At 40.1% G+C, this 15726-nt stretch overlaps 1 protein-coding gene across 1 annotated transcript in view; it reads left to right on the plus strand.

The window, feature by feature from the left end:
* Positions 1 to 15726, plus strand: part of SMOC2 (SPARC related modular calcium binding 2) — a 640791-nt gene that overhangs the window by 519053 nt on the left and 106012 nt on the right. The window contains exon 10 of the mRNA XM_077283220.1: positions 3644 to 3746. Coding sequence (XP_077139335.1) covers positions 3644 to 3746 — 103 coding nt within the window. The remainder of the gene's footprint in view (positions 1 to 3643; positions 3747 to 15726) is intronic.

Genomic DNA, 15726 nt, shown 5'->3' on the forward strand with positions numbered 1-15726 from the left:
CTTGGGGACACTTTCAAAGTTTTCCCAATTTTTCGAACTGACTGACCTTCATTTCTTAAAGTAATGATGACCACCTGTTTTTCTTAGCTGCTTTTTTCTTGCCATAATACAAATTCTATCAGTCTATTCAGTAGGACTATCAGCTGTGTATCCACCAGACTTCTGTACAACACAACTGATTGTCCCAAGCCCATTTATAAAGCAATAAATCCCACTTATTAAACCTGACAGGGCATACCTGTGAAGTGAAAACCATTCCCGGTGACTACCGCTTGAAGCTCATCAAGAGAATGCCAAGAGTGTGAAAAGCAGTCATCAAAGCAAAAGGTGGCTACTTTGAAGAACCTTGAATATAAGACATATTTTCAGTTGTTTCACACTTTTTTGTTAGTATATAATTCCACATGTATTAATTCATAGTTTTGATGCCTTCAGTGTGAATGTATAATTTTCATAGTCATGAAAATAAAGAAAAATCTTTAAATGAGAAGGTGTGTCAAACTTTTGGTCTGTACTGTATGTGAATGCTGCTGGGTCAGAGGGCATGGGAGACCTGACAGATTCCCTTTAAGGGGCACACAACTCTTATTGAATTTGATGCATCTTAATCCAGCACACCCTGGATCAGGACTGACATATAAAATGCAATTTCTTGATGAATTGGCTCATTTCTGTACATTATGCTGCTCTCAGTTTGTTGTAAAAAATGGAGAGAGATTCCCTTTAAAACATTTCAAACTTTGCAAGTTAGAAATAAATGTAAAAACTTTGTATTTCATCATCCCAGATAATTTGTTAATGAAGATAATTTGCTGGCAGATACAGCTCTGGCAAAAATTAAGAGACCACTGCAAAATGTTCAGTTTGTCTGATTTTTCTTTTTTATAGGTATATTTTTGAGTAAAATGTAAATTGTTCTTTTATTCTATAAACTTCTGACATGTCTCCGAATTTCCAAACAATAAGAAAAGAAAAAGAAAAATGGTAAATAAAAACCCAGTGCTTTCAGACCACAAATAATAAAGAAAACAAGTTCATAATCATTTAGAAACAACAATACTAATGTTTTAACTCAGGAAGAGTTCGGAAATAGTGTTGAGCGATACCTTCCGATACTCAAAGGTATCGGTATCGGATGGTATCGGCCGATATTCGAAAAATATCGGATATCGCCGATACCGATACCCGATACCAATGCAAGTCAATGGGACACAAGTATCGGAAGGTATCCTGGATGGTTCCCAGGGTCTGAAGGAGAGGAAACTCTCCTTCAGGCCCTGGGATCCATATTCATGTAAAAAATAAAGAATTAAAATAAAAAATATGGATATACTCACCTCTCCGGCGGCCCCTGGACCTTACTGATGTAACTGGCAGCCTCCGTTCCTAAGAATGAGGAGTTTAGGACCTTCGATGACGTCGCGGCTTGTGATTGGTCGCGTGACCGCTCATGTGACCGCTCACACGACCAATCACAAGCCACTGGAGAGGTGAGTATATCCATATTTTTTATTTTAATTCTTTATTTTTTACTTGAATATGGATCCCAGGGCCTGAAGGAGAGTCTCCTCTCCTCCAGACCCTGGGAACAATACACTGGGAACTTCCGATTCCGATTTCCGATATCACAAAAATATCGGAACTCGGTATCGGAATTCCGATACAGCAAATATCGGCCGATACCCGATACTTGCGGTATCGGAATGCTCAACACTATTCGGAAATCAATGTTTTGTGGAATCACCATGATTTATAATCACAGCTTTCATGCGTCTTGGCATGTTTTCCACCAGTCTTTCACACTGCTTCTGGCACACAAATTTAAGCAGTTCTTCTTTGTTTAATGGCTTGTCACTAGCTTTCATCCTCCTGATTACATTCCAGAGGTTTTCAATGGGGCTTTGATGTGGTGTTCTCTTAATTTATGCCAGAGCTGTATATCTCCTATATATGTCCAAACATTTATTCTATATGTCTTTTGAGATCCAGAACTACTGATTGATTGATATTATGGCCTCTGGTGTCCTCAATCCTTTCCTTCGAGTCACTGAGCCCTCCTGTTGGTGGGCATGTGCAGTTTTTCCTACCTCTGACGCTTCCGGTGATGCTCAAACACTGACACGCAGGCTCAGCTTGCGTGTCATTGAATGCTACTAGGAAGTACGTCATCAAGAGGAGGGAAAACATGCAATGTGCTGATGCAACAGGTCTGCCTCCCCCTTCCCCTACAAAGGATTTTTGTGGATATTGTCCCCTAGCAAGTGCTGATAGGATCGCGCTCATTTATATTCTCGGGTGTCCCTCACCTTGACACGCCCCTGGTAGGAGCTGATGGCAAAACGCGTGTCGGGGTGAGGGGACGCCTTGAGCACTCTCATGGAGGGCAGCACGGTGGCGCAGTGGTTAGCACAGCAGCCTTGCAGCGCTGGAGTCCTGGGTTCTAATCCCACCTTGGACAACATCTGCAAAGAGTTTGTATGCTCTCTCCGTGTTTACGTGGGTTTCCTCCGGGCACTCCGGTTTCCTCCCACATTCCAAAGACATACTGATAGGGAATTTAGATTGTGAGCCCCATCGGGGACAGCGATGATAATGTGTACAAACTGTAAAGCGCTGCGTAATATGTTAGCGCTATATAAAAATAAAGATTATTATTATGGTGGCTGTATTTCGTACCTACAGGCAATATACTGTTCATTGTATTTTTATACTGGGCAACCTGCATGTATATTTTAATTTGGCTATCATTGGCTTCTTCTATTGATTTTATTGCCCTCATTCATGTTCAGTAGAGAGATTGTTCAGAACTAATTGATATTTGCCTATATTGCATTTAGCCTTGCGACTGGTTTGTGTGTATGTATACCCTGTACTGAGGCCCCATTGATTGTTATTGTGAGGTGGTACACAAATATAATAACAACATACAGTATATGGTGGTGATCTGTTTTAAGGGAGGTCACTGTACCTTGATTTGTTCTTTACAGCTATGCACTTTTTACTTTCTAAGCTTTATGTTACAGGATACCCCTCCTTTTCTTATCAAGACTTTTTGTGCTCGGCGTCCCCTATACTGCCCATTTTCTGCTTTTTTATTATAAGTTTTTTAATATTGTTTAAAAAAATTCATTATTTTATTCTTACAGTAGGGGACATCTTCGTTATTCCCATATTTATTTGTATATTGGATTTTGTTGTTCTTATGTATATGAAGTGTTCTCTTGTATTTGTAGACATTTTTGTTAATCTATATGATGTGAATGACAACTGGTAGCATATACAATGAATTGTCATTATTCGGCTTGTGAAGAGGTTTGGTATTCATTTTGCTGACAGTATGGTGAAAGCTATAAGATTTATTATGAGTAATGCAGGAATATAGTGATGTAAGAATATAGCGATGTAACATCACAAGTATCCCAAACACGATCAGCTGATCATTTAGACTTTTTCACAATTTGTAGCAATTGTTTATCGTTGCCTATATGACTTTTTTTAAAGTAAGGCCAACTGAGGAACGGTATTGAGCCATAAGATCGAATAAGCTTCATTTTTTTATGTTCAAGAATACACAATTAGTAATGTCACACATGCAATAACAGTACAATTACTGCTAATGCAATATTTGATCATATTTTTCTAGGTTGTCCTGGACCCAAAAAAATTGAATTCCTTACAAGTGTATTGGATGCATTAACCACTGATATGGTACATGCTGTTTCTGACTTAACATCCTCTTCCAGCAGGTAAGATTCATATTCTTGACTCGGAAATTCTAAGACCTTTTATCCAATCTTGCCTTACAGAATACGCTCTTTAATTCAGGGGACCATAAATAAATTGATAAGAACATTAGCTGCCTTAGGGTTACATGAATGTCGACATTTTCTTGTTTTTCTCTGCACTAAGTGACTAAAAATAGTGTGTTAAAAATACTGCGTGTTATAAACATGGACAAATAAAGCTCTCATTCGAAGTGTTGGTTTATTAAGTAAATATTTTAACAATGTCATACACTGTCATAAGTAATGTGCTGGTGCAAAAGTAAACCTGTAGCACCTCGCTAAGACGCACAGATAAACAAGGCGAAAGCGTTTGGCTTGGGAAGTCTATCTTAAGAGTAATCCTGACAGAATGGAAAAATACAGACTTAGTGCCAGAAGGCTTTTCTACCAAGCTAGACACAGAATCATTCTATCAAACCTCTCAAGAGAGAGTGCTTATGTGTCAAAGTAGAAAACATGTGCAGGCCAGCTGGCTTATTATTCAAAAATGGCAGCCAGTGTAAAGGTGAGAGAGACATCTACTAAATATAAAGTTGTCAAGCTAGAAAATGTAAGTTATATTAATGGTTTCAGTTAACTGGTTTGTCAAGAAAAAAAACAAACAAAAAAAAAATCCGAATGCTTGCCAGTTGTGCAGCAAATATTGCTGTATCCCCTGAAGGATTAACTGTGTTGTATACTAATGCAGCAGTAAACATCATGTATTTGTAGCAGTATGTGTCCATTCTGTTCATTCATTTCTGCAATTACTTGGAAGAAAATCTTATGAAACACTTCTTTAATAGCTTCAATAGAAAACATGGGGAGTTGAAGAGACAAATCATCCATTTACATTGCATTAATATTGATTTTGAAGCTTCCAAGCACTCGCTTTATAAGGAAGGAAAGGTTTAAGTGTAGGGTGAATTTAGTCGTGAAAGACACTATTATTCACCAATTGTTACATAAAACCTTCCCAATGTAACATTACCAAAATACTAATATTTGTAATTGAATTTATAAATAATAAAAACTTATTATTAGTTTTACAATTAATAATTAGTTTTACAATTAATAATTGTAATAATTTGTATTCATCCAACATTTAGGTGTTGAAATGGTATCGGTAACAAAATTGCAATCCGCTTTAAATTTTGTTGCAGGGAATCTGTCAGCAATATGTCACACACCAAACTTTTTTTATATGAATGCAAATCTTTCAAAGACAAGCCAGCAATGCTTTTACATGGCCAGGCCGTTCCTCCGTTACTGAGAAATCAGGGTGAGAATTGAAACGCAAATGATGCTGAAGAGCTATTTGTAGATTTGAAGTCTATGTCACTCCAGCTCTATTCCCTACTCAGCATTACATCCTCTTGCTTGCTGATGACTCCTTTGCCTGAAGCCACACATAGTAGAGGCTGTCCATCACGTGGAAGGCAGTGGTTTTGGGCAGGTAAGAGAGCTGGAATGACAGAGGCTTCAGATCTACAGTGGTCCATCATTCTCATTTGCATATACCATGATGAGCAAAAGGGTAACAATGTTTTAAACTTTTGACTTTCCAGCTCCATATTTCACCATCCACTACTGCTTCGAAAGTAGGACTACCATCACTTTATAGACAATCATCTTGGCTATTTCATACATAAACTTAACTTGCAACTATTTAACATACGATTAGTTATACAGATTCTTGTTATGTCACTGCATTGTTACTGTTTTATTCATAAAAATCTAAATTTTAATTTTTGTTATTTTGTTAGTATTTTATAAATTCCCCTTTGGATTTCAACACTGTCTGAACCCTTCTGGGCATGTTCTCAATCAGATTCAAACATGTTTTGACTGAATCTGATCCTAGTTCTTTTCTACACATTCCCAAGGTTGGTGCAAACTGGTCAACTCACTTGGGTATGTATGCAGTTTTTTCTTCAACTATACCCACAAGTGTTCGATTGAATAGAGGTCAATCCAGCACGTCTACTTCATTGTCATTGAACTATTTATTTTCCAATTTTGACATATGCTTTGGGTAGTTGTCAAGCTGGAACACTATGTCATCCTTTTCCAACCCATAGTACTCGCGTGTGCTAAGTAACTCATCTTATAGAATACTCATATATAGCTCCACATTGAGACAACCATCAATCCTGGTCAAGTGTCCAACACCTTTGACTGTGAAACAACCCCATATCATCAGGCTTCCTCCACCAAACTTGACAGTTCCTTCAATTTCTCCACCCGTTAGCCCCTTTTTTCCTTATTTGTTCCAGACCCATTTGTACCAGGCTCTGGTGTATTGACTTTCATCTCATTGCTACAAATCACTCGTTTCCAGTCTTCTACTGTCCACTTTTCATACTTTTTTACAAACATAACATGATGATGCTTCTTATGACAATATTGAAGTTTCAGCTTCTTCACCTTTTTTGGGCCACCATCCCTGACTTGTGTAACATGCATCACATGTGCTGCATGAACAACTTTGTTCTCACTATTATGAAGCATACGAGCCACCTACAGTGTCGTGTTCGTCCTGTCCAGAACTGATAGACCTTGTGATGAGCCGACTTGTTGACTCTGATATTTTGCTTGGATGTCCAGTTCTTGGCTTTTGTATGAATGGATGGACTTTATTTCATATTCGTCCAGCAGACATGGCACTCACATGATGCAGTTTGGCAAATTTCTTGACCGAGAAACAGCTATCATTGAGCTGGATGATGATGTTTCTCTTTTCTTGGGAAATCTTCATGTCTGCTCCTCTATTTGAATCAGTGACCTTTCATTTGGAAATCAACCTAATAACGCACTGAGCTATTAGGGAATGGGAAAATAGGTTGTATTTTGTAGTAAACAGGAAGAAAAAGATTTTTCCAGTACCAGGAGCAAAGCAATAACAATGCAGTGATGACAACATTTGCATAACTAATCATATGCAAAATAGTTGAACGTCAAATTTATGTTTGAGATAGCCAAGATGATTGTCTATAAAATGATGGTAGCTTCACATTCAAAGCAGTAGTGAATGATGAGATATGGCACCTGAAAGTCAAAAGTTCAAAACATTGTTACACTTTTGCTTATAGTCTCTTCAGAGAGGAAGAGGACTAGAAATCTAGTTCCACCTATTAGAAGTAGCAATCCTAAAAGTCAATGTCAACCCTTTAATGAGCCTTGTCACATGACTTAGGATAAAAGCCAAGCCGGAATCACAATTTGCACACACTGTGTTTCGGGGCACTCCGCCTCATGACACTAGAGTTCTAGTCCTTTTCCTCTCTGAAGATACTATTCCTCATCTCGGCATGGTTAACATGTTACTCTCCGCAAGGCGAAAGGTTACTACTTGGATCACGGTCAGACGCCTCTCACACAGCAAAACCAAATCTCACACTTTGTACTGACCAGGGGCAGTACCCCGAAACACAGTGTCTGCAAATTGAGATTCTGGCTTGGCTTTTAGCCTAAGTCATGTGACAAGGCTCGTTAGAGGGTCGACATTGACTTTTAGGATTGCTACTTCCAATAGGTGGCACTAGAGTTCTAGTCCTTTTCCTCTCTGAAGAGATTATTTGCATATTTCCCAGAGGAGCATTATGGCTTTAAGTCTCCTCATCTCGGCATGCTTAACATGTCACTCTCCACAAGGAGAAGCATTACTACTTGGATTACTCTTTTGCTTTAAACTATAAATGCAAACTCTGATTTCTCAGTAAAGGTGGAAAGGACTGGCCATGTAAAGGTATAGCTGGTGTTGTCTATTTCACAGACATGCACATAGTTTGGGGTGGTAAATCCTGCTTACAGATTCCTTCTAAGGTCGTAGTCATATCCAAAGCTATAGTAGAGAGCCACAAGAACTTAGTGTGCCACCATACGGCGATTTTTTTCCCAAGAAACATTTCCTATCCAAAAAATAATTATAATATGTATGGAACACACTATAATTTTTTTTGTTTCAAATATCCATGAAATCCAATGGAAAAATACGTTATGGAATCTGATGTACTTCCACCTACCACAGAAATATATGGCTGCCTTATTGTGGCTTGTTGGGTATTTTATGCTGTAATATGGCATATGTGTATGGGAGTATTGAATAAAGCTATGGACTGCATGACTGGTGGGTGTTAATATGGATGTTATGCTGTAAGCATAAGAGATTATATGTTTTATATGACCTACGTATTCATTTTAATTTATCAACAAGTATTGTGGCTTCTTTGTTTCTTCTTTTTTTTTTGCTAGATTTTTTAGAGCTGAAAACTAGAATTCCAAGACAGTATTGTTTGAAAGAGTTGAAGAATTATCAGGTTTTACTGAGCTGGGGAGGTAATCCTTCTCTTTTTAGAGGAGTCATGGTGGAAAATGTGATTCATAGTTGAAATGTTTAGTTTTAAGAGGTCTTAACATGCCTGCAATTCTTCTGCAACCAAAAAACATGCAAAACCTGTCCATATATAATGACCACGGGCAAGGTAAAGATCCCCAACTCACATCAGGACGACAGGAACCCAGCTGTATCACATCTAATGTGGTATACATAATTAAATGTACCAAATGTCCAACGGGGGGTTTGTATGTAGGGAGACAGGGCAGAAACTGAGAACAAAGATAAACTCTCATCGTCACACAATAAGAGAAAAAAAGAATGGATCTACCTGTACATTTTTATGTTTTATATCACTGATCACAGCACCATGGACATGAAATTGCTTGTATTAAAAGGTAACATCAAATCTCAGAGAGACAGAAGAGTTTGGTAGTATAAACTTATAGCAACCTTTGATACACTCAGTGCAGGAATGAATGTGTCACATGGATTTACTGTATGTCTTTCTACATCAACTAACAAATTTTCTCCTCAGACCATGTGGGGGTATCACAACACAGAACCAGACCCCAAGCAGAGGACAATAAAACTTTCACACTCCTTATCTATTCTAGTATTTACAGCCAAAACTGATTATCATTCTCCCATAATGATATAAGTTCTACTTCATGTTACTTGTTTTATCTATTGCATTATTTCTGTGTCCCGTTGTGTATAAATATGTGGCTCTTCAGATTTTGTGTTATTTTTTGCATGACTAAGAGACCCGAGTAGTCCCGAAAGCTTTCAATTTGTTACCATCTTTTCAGTTAGCCATTAAAAGGTATAAACTACTAAGGACTCTCAAATCTTAATATTTTTCTATCTACTGGATAACACGGTACCAAGATATATATCTTTCCTGTATGCAATTCTATTGTAATATTCATCAACATTACTAGTAATATTAGTAATAAATTTAAGAAATCATTTATATTTTATATTCTCAGATTTTTTTTTGGAAGTGCATTGAGCTGTTGGTTGGGTTAGTGCTAAAGGAAAAAAAATCTTTAAATCTTCTTACTTTGTGAGTGTGAAACAGCTGAGTGTGTCCGGAGACTGAATGCGAACAGAAGTGTGTGACTTGTGATTCAGTGACTTTAGATTCAGGGAGTTTACAAGGGAGGAATCACTGAATTGCTGATTGCATTTTATTAATGCTTTAAATTTCGTTTTACTTAACATTTCTGTCTGGTGCAATCCCCATTAGGAGCTCCATATTTGACAAAGCCATCCAGTGTATACATCTTGCCAAATGTATGCAATCCTTGAACAGCCAGTCGAGTGTGCATACTGCTGTGCGAGATGTGAGCACATTGTGCATTTGGAAGCCCAGATTCTGGATCTAAATGTGCAGCTGGCAACACTGAGATCCATAGACAATATGGAAAGGAGTTTGCTGCTCACTGAGCAGATGGATAGATTTGAGGGAGGATGGTATTATGGAGCTGCAGGAAAGTGAGGGAGCTAGCTGGGTGACAGTTTGAAGGCGGGGTAGAGGGAAGAGTGCCAGGGAGGCTAGTCCTGATCTGGTTCACCCCAATAAGTTTGCTAAGTTGGCAGATGAGGGGGGTGCCAGTACAGGGGTAGCACTGCTGCAGCCAGGCATTTCCTTTGAAAGCCGGAGGAGTGTCTGCTCCAGTAAGGGGGAAAAAAGAAGAGTAGGCCAGGCCAGACAGGTGCTGGTAGTGGGGGACTCAATTATTAGGGGAACAGATAGGGCAATCTTTCCCAAAGACAGGGATCGTCGAACAGTGTGCTGCCTACCTGGCGCTCAAGTCCGACACATCGCTGAGCGGGTTGACAGATTACTGGGATGGGCTGGTGAGGATCCAGCAGTCATGGTGCACATTGGCACAAATGACAAAGTTAGAGGTAGGTGGAAGGTCCTTAAAAACGATTTCAGGGAATTAGGCTGCAAGCTTAAAGCAAGAACCTCCAAGGGGGTATTTTCTGAAATACTGCCTGTACCACGTGCCACGCCAGAGAGGCAACTGGAGATTGGGGAGATAAATAAGTGGTTCAGGAATTGGTGTAGAAAGGAGGCTTGGGTTCCTGGAGAACTGGGCCAACTTCTCAGTTGGCTACAGGCTCTACGCTAGGGACGGGCTGCACCTCAATGGGGAGGGTGCAGCTGTGCTTGGGGAGAAAATGGCTAGAAGGTTGGAGGAGTGTTTAAACTAGGGAATGGGGGAGGGTATTCATTTTATAGGAGGGGAAGATAGTGCAGATAGTGACATGGGCACAAATAAAGAAATGAAGAAATTGGGGGTGGCAGTTAAGAAAGAATAGAGGTACAGAGAGATACATAAAGTGCATGTATACTAATGCCAGGAGCCGCACTAACAAAATGGAGGAATTAGAATTAATTTTGTTGGAACATAATTATGACATGGTGGGGATATCTGAAACATGGCTGGACGAGAGCCATGACTGGGCTGTTAATTTACAGGGCTAGAATCTGTTCAGAAATGACCGTACAAATAAGAGAGGTAGGGGTGAGTGTTTATATGTAAAATCATCCTTAAAACCCATTCTACGTGATGCAGCATCTGTACATCTGGGCCTCCTGATGATCCTGATCGGTGAAACGCATTGAGGCGCTTTCTCTTCAAACATCTGATATGATGAGTATCCTTCTTTCACATCTGTTATCTTCTTGAAGCAAAATGAGAAACCAGTTTTATATCTGTACTGTGTGATTGCTTGCTTTAATTGTACCTGGCCTGCCTCAAACTAGTTATTATGGCCACTGTTTGGGCCTAATTTGTTATACCCTATTGAATGTATCAGTTTATCCTTAGGGTCTTTTTAGGGTGAGCCGCCGTGGACCGGGGGTGTCATATCCGCTGAACAGTAGGGTGCCAACCCCCGCAGTTAGGTAGGCTGGACATATCAGCAGGGAACAGGGTACTATGTGTTTATTATGCACCTTTGCACTTTGTGTTATCATGTTATTCACTCCCTTTCACACTGTTTAATGACTGCCATCTATTATCTCTAAAATTGGCAACTACTGTCCATTACATTTTCCTGTTATGGTTGAATGGTGGTTCATCTCATGATAACTGTAGGGTGCCAACCTCTGCTGTTAGGCAGTTCGTATCAGGATTAACACTGTGAGGGATATATTTAGTCTAGCACGGTTGTCTGCATGTTGATTGTATGTTACAATGCTTTTAAAGTGAACACATATTTATTTTTATCTTTAAGAAGATTCAATATGTTATAAGGCTCTTTTTGGTTTTCTTAAAACCCATTCTGCCTGATAATATAGGTGAATATATTGAAAATGTAGAGTCCCTGTGGGTGGAGATAAGGGGAGGGGGAAAAATTATAAATTACTGATAGGGGTTTGTTATAAGTCTCCAAAAATAATGGAAGCAACGGAGAATATCCTCGTAAAGCAAATAGATGAAGCTGCGACTCAAGGAGCAGTCATTAATACGGGGGACTTCATCTACCCTGAAATAGATTGGGGAACAAAAACCTGCAGTTCCAGCAAAGGTAATCGTTTTTTGACAACTATGAGAGACAATTACCTTTCACAACTGGTTCAGGACCCAACAAGAAGGGAGGCACTGCTAGACCTAATATTAACCAACAGGCCAGACCGCATAGCAAATATAAGGGTTGGGGGTCACTTGGGGAATAGTGATCCCAAAATAATAAGTTTTCATGTATCCTTTAATAAGATGTGTAATAGAGGGGTTACAAGGACACTAAACTTCAGGAGGGCAAATTTCCAATGGATGAGAGATGATCTTGGTGCAATTAACTGGGACGATATCCTGAGACATAAAAATACACAAAGAAAATGGGAGACGTTTATTAGCATCCTGGATAGGACCTGTGCACAGTATATACCGTATGGGAATAAACATACTAGAAATAGGAGGAAACCAATATGGCTAAATAGAGCTGTAAGGGGCACAATAAGGAACAAAAAGAAAGCATTTAGAGAATTAAAGGAAGTAGGTAGTGAGGAGGCATTAAATAAATACAGAAAATGAAATAAATTCTGTAAAAAGCAAATCAAGGCAGCAAAGATTGAGACAGAGAGACTCATTGCCAGAGAGAGTAAAAATAATCCCAAAATATTCTTTTCGTAAATAGTAAGAAACTAAAAAATGATAATGTTGGCCCCCTTAAAAATAGTCTGGGTGAAATGGTGGATGAGGATGAGGAAAAAGCCAATATGCTAAATGACTTTTTTTCATCAGTATTTACACAAGAAAATCTCATGACGGACAACATGACTAGTGATAAAAATTCCCAATTAAAGGTTACCTGCTTAACCCAGCAGGAAGTACTGCGGCGTCTAAAAATCACTAAAGTTGACAAATCTCCTGGCCCAGATGGGATACACCCCCGAGTACTGCAGGAATTAAGTACAGTCATTGATAGACCATTATTTTTAATCTTTAAAGAGTCCATAATAACAGGGTCTGTACCACAGGACTGGCGTATAGCAAATGTGGTGCCAATATTCAAAAAGGGGCAAAAACTGAACTCGGAACTTAAAGGCCAGTAAGCTTAACCTCTACTGTGGGTAAAATCCTGGAGGGCATTCTAAGGGATGAAATGATGGAGTATCTGAAGAGGAATAACCTCATGACCCAGTATCAGCACGGGTTTACTAGGGACTGTTCATGTCAGTCAAATCTGATCAGCTTCTATGAAGAGGTAAGTTCCGGACTGGACCAAGGACACGCAGTGGATGTGGTGTATATGCTACTTTTCAAAAGCTTTTGATACGGTGCCACACAAAAGGTTGATACATAAAATGAGAACAATGGGAATAGGGGAAAATATGTTTAAGTGGATTAAGAACTGGCTCAGAGATAGGAAACAAAGGGTGGTTATTAATGGCGCACACTCGGACTGGGTCACAGTTAACAGTGGGGTACCACAGGGGTCAGTATTAGGCCCGCTTCTTTTTAACATGTTTATTAATGACCTTGTAGGGGGCATACAGAGTAGAATTTCAATTTTTGCAGATGACACTAAACTCTGTAGAGTAATCAATACAGAGGAGGACAATTTTATATTACAGGAGGATTTATGTAAAGTAGAAGCTTGGTCTGATAAATGGCAAATGAGCTTTAATGGGGATAAATGTAAGGTCATGCACTTGGGCAGAAGAAATAAGATGTATAATTATGTGCTTAATTGTAAAACTCTGGGCAAAACTGTCACTAAAAAAGACCTGGGTGTATGGGTGGATGACAAACTCATATTTAGTGGCCTGTGTCAGGCAGCTGCTGCAAAAGCAAATAAAATAGTGGGATGTATTAAAAAAGGCATAGATGCTCATGAGGAGAACATAATTTTACCTCTATACAAGTCACTAGTTCGACCACACTTAGAATACTGTGCACAGTTCTGGTCTCCGGTGTATAAGAAAGACATAGCTGAACTAGAGCGGGTGCAGAGAAGAGCGACCAAGGTAATTAGAGGACTGGGGGGTCTGCAATACCAAGATAGGTTATTACACTTGGGGCTATTTAGTTTGGAAAAACAAAGGCTAAGGGGTGATCTTATTTTAATGTATAAATATATGAGGGGACAGTACAAAGACCTTTCTGATAATCTTTTTAATCATAGACCTGAGACAGGGACAAGGGGGCATCCTCTACATCTGGAGGAAAGAAGGTTTAATCATAATAACAGACGCGGATTCTTTTCTGTAAGAGCAGTGAGACTATGGAACTCTCTGCCGTATGATGTTGTAATGAGTGATTCATTACTAAAAATTTAAGAGGGGACTGGATACCTTTCTTGAAAAGTATAATGTTGCAGGTTATATATACTAGATTCCTTGATAGGGTGTTGATCTAGGGAAGTAGTCTGGGCAAATGTGCATTGAGGCATGTGTCTCAAAAAAAATTGGCAGTTCTCCATAAATTTGAACAGTAAAAAAAGAAAAAAATGCCAGTGCAATTTCACATACTGTTGAAGAGTCATTAATGGCATCAAATGTAAGGCATCAGGATTCATCCCATGCACAGGATAGATCCCAAGCCTTATCAACCTCTTCAGCCACTGCGAGTGCTCCTAAGTAGGGTTGAGCGACCTTTACTTTTATAGGATCGGGTCGGGTTTCACGAAACCCGACTTTTTCAAAAGTCGGGTCGAGTGAAATCGGCCGATCCTATAAAAAAGTCGGGGTCGGGGTCGGCCGAAACTCGAAACCCAATGCAGTGCATTGGGTTTCCAATGGTTCCCAGGGTCTGAAGGAGCGGAAACTCTCCTTCAGGCCCTGGGATCCCTGGCTGCCGGAAAGAAGCAGGGCGTGTCCGAGGGTGAGTATATACCTAATAGGAATATACTCACCCTCGGCTTCGTTCCGGCAGCCTTCCTTCCTAAGAATCAGCCCTTCCAGGACCTTCGGTGATGTCGCGGCTTGTGATTGGTCGCGCGAGCGGTCACATGGGCGGCCGCGCGACCAATCACAAGCCGCGACGTCACCGCGACGTCACCGCGAGGTCCTGGAAGGCTGATTCTAAGGAAGGAAGGTTCCCGGTTAGTACCAGGGCCCGTCAGATGGTAAGTATAGCGATATTTTTTATTTTAATTCTTTATTTTACACTTAAATCTGAATTCCGATACCAATTCCCGATATCTTAAACATATCGGGAATCGGTATCGGAATTCCGATTCCAGATTCAGAAGATCGCCGACTTCATGGCCGACCCCACACAGGGGTCGGGTCGGGTTTCATGAAACCTGACTTTGCCAAAAGTCGGCGACTTCTGAAAATTGCCGACCCGTTTCGCTCATTCTTACTCCTAAGCATAGACATCTTTCCCAGTATCTTGCTCAGGCTCGTGCTGGTCGTTTGGTTACTGCTTGCTCTTCAGCCAAGCCCTTAGTAACCAGTAATATTTAGGTTCAGTCCAGCACTCTGGAGTCTAAGTCTGGAGATAACCGCACTGAACATGTCTGTGAGATGGCATCTTCTCCTTAGTGGTCGGATGTCAGCTGCTCTGGTGACGTGGCAGTGCTGGATTGGTCCATGAGCAAGGTCCAGTCTTACTGGACATAAGCCTAGTGTATAAAAGTTTTTCAGAGGCACACGCCGGTGCGTTAGTATCTTTTTATGTACGGCTATGTGAGTGGAGTCTCTTCCACTCAGTCTGCAAGTGTTGAGTATCTGTCTAGTTTGGGACTGTACAGGTAGGCAGACAGCTAGCATCAGTGGGGGCAATTAGCCATTGGTTTAGCATCTGGTTCCTACATGTGTGCGGTTAGCACAGTAGAGTTACAGAGCAAGCACAACCTTAGTCAAGGTATTAAGCTCTGAGCATCTGTTCCGTTTCTGTGTGTGAGTAACACAGCTCAGTGGCAGACTATCTGTTTTGTTTCTGTGTGCGAGTGACACAGCTCAGTTGCAGAGCATCTGTTTCATTTCTGTGTGCGAGTTCAGTTCACGTGCTGTTCACACTGAGTGGCGTACAACCCAATGTGTACGGGTAATCGCTCGCTGTGTATTCCGTCATTATTCACTAGCAGCAGTTTTCCATCTCTGCTCGGTGGACCCCGGGTGGCAATTGTGCTTTATTGATTATATTTAGCACAATC

Source organism: Ranitomeya variabilis, chromosome 2 (genome assembly GCF_051348905.1).
Source record: "Ranitomeya variabilis isolate aRanVar5 chromosome 2, aRanVar5.hap1, whole genome shotgun sequence".
NCBI classification, from domain to species: Eukaryota; Metazoa; Chordata; class Amphibia; order Anura; family Dendrobatidae; genus Ranitomeya; species Ranitomeya variabilis.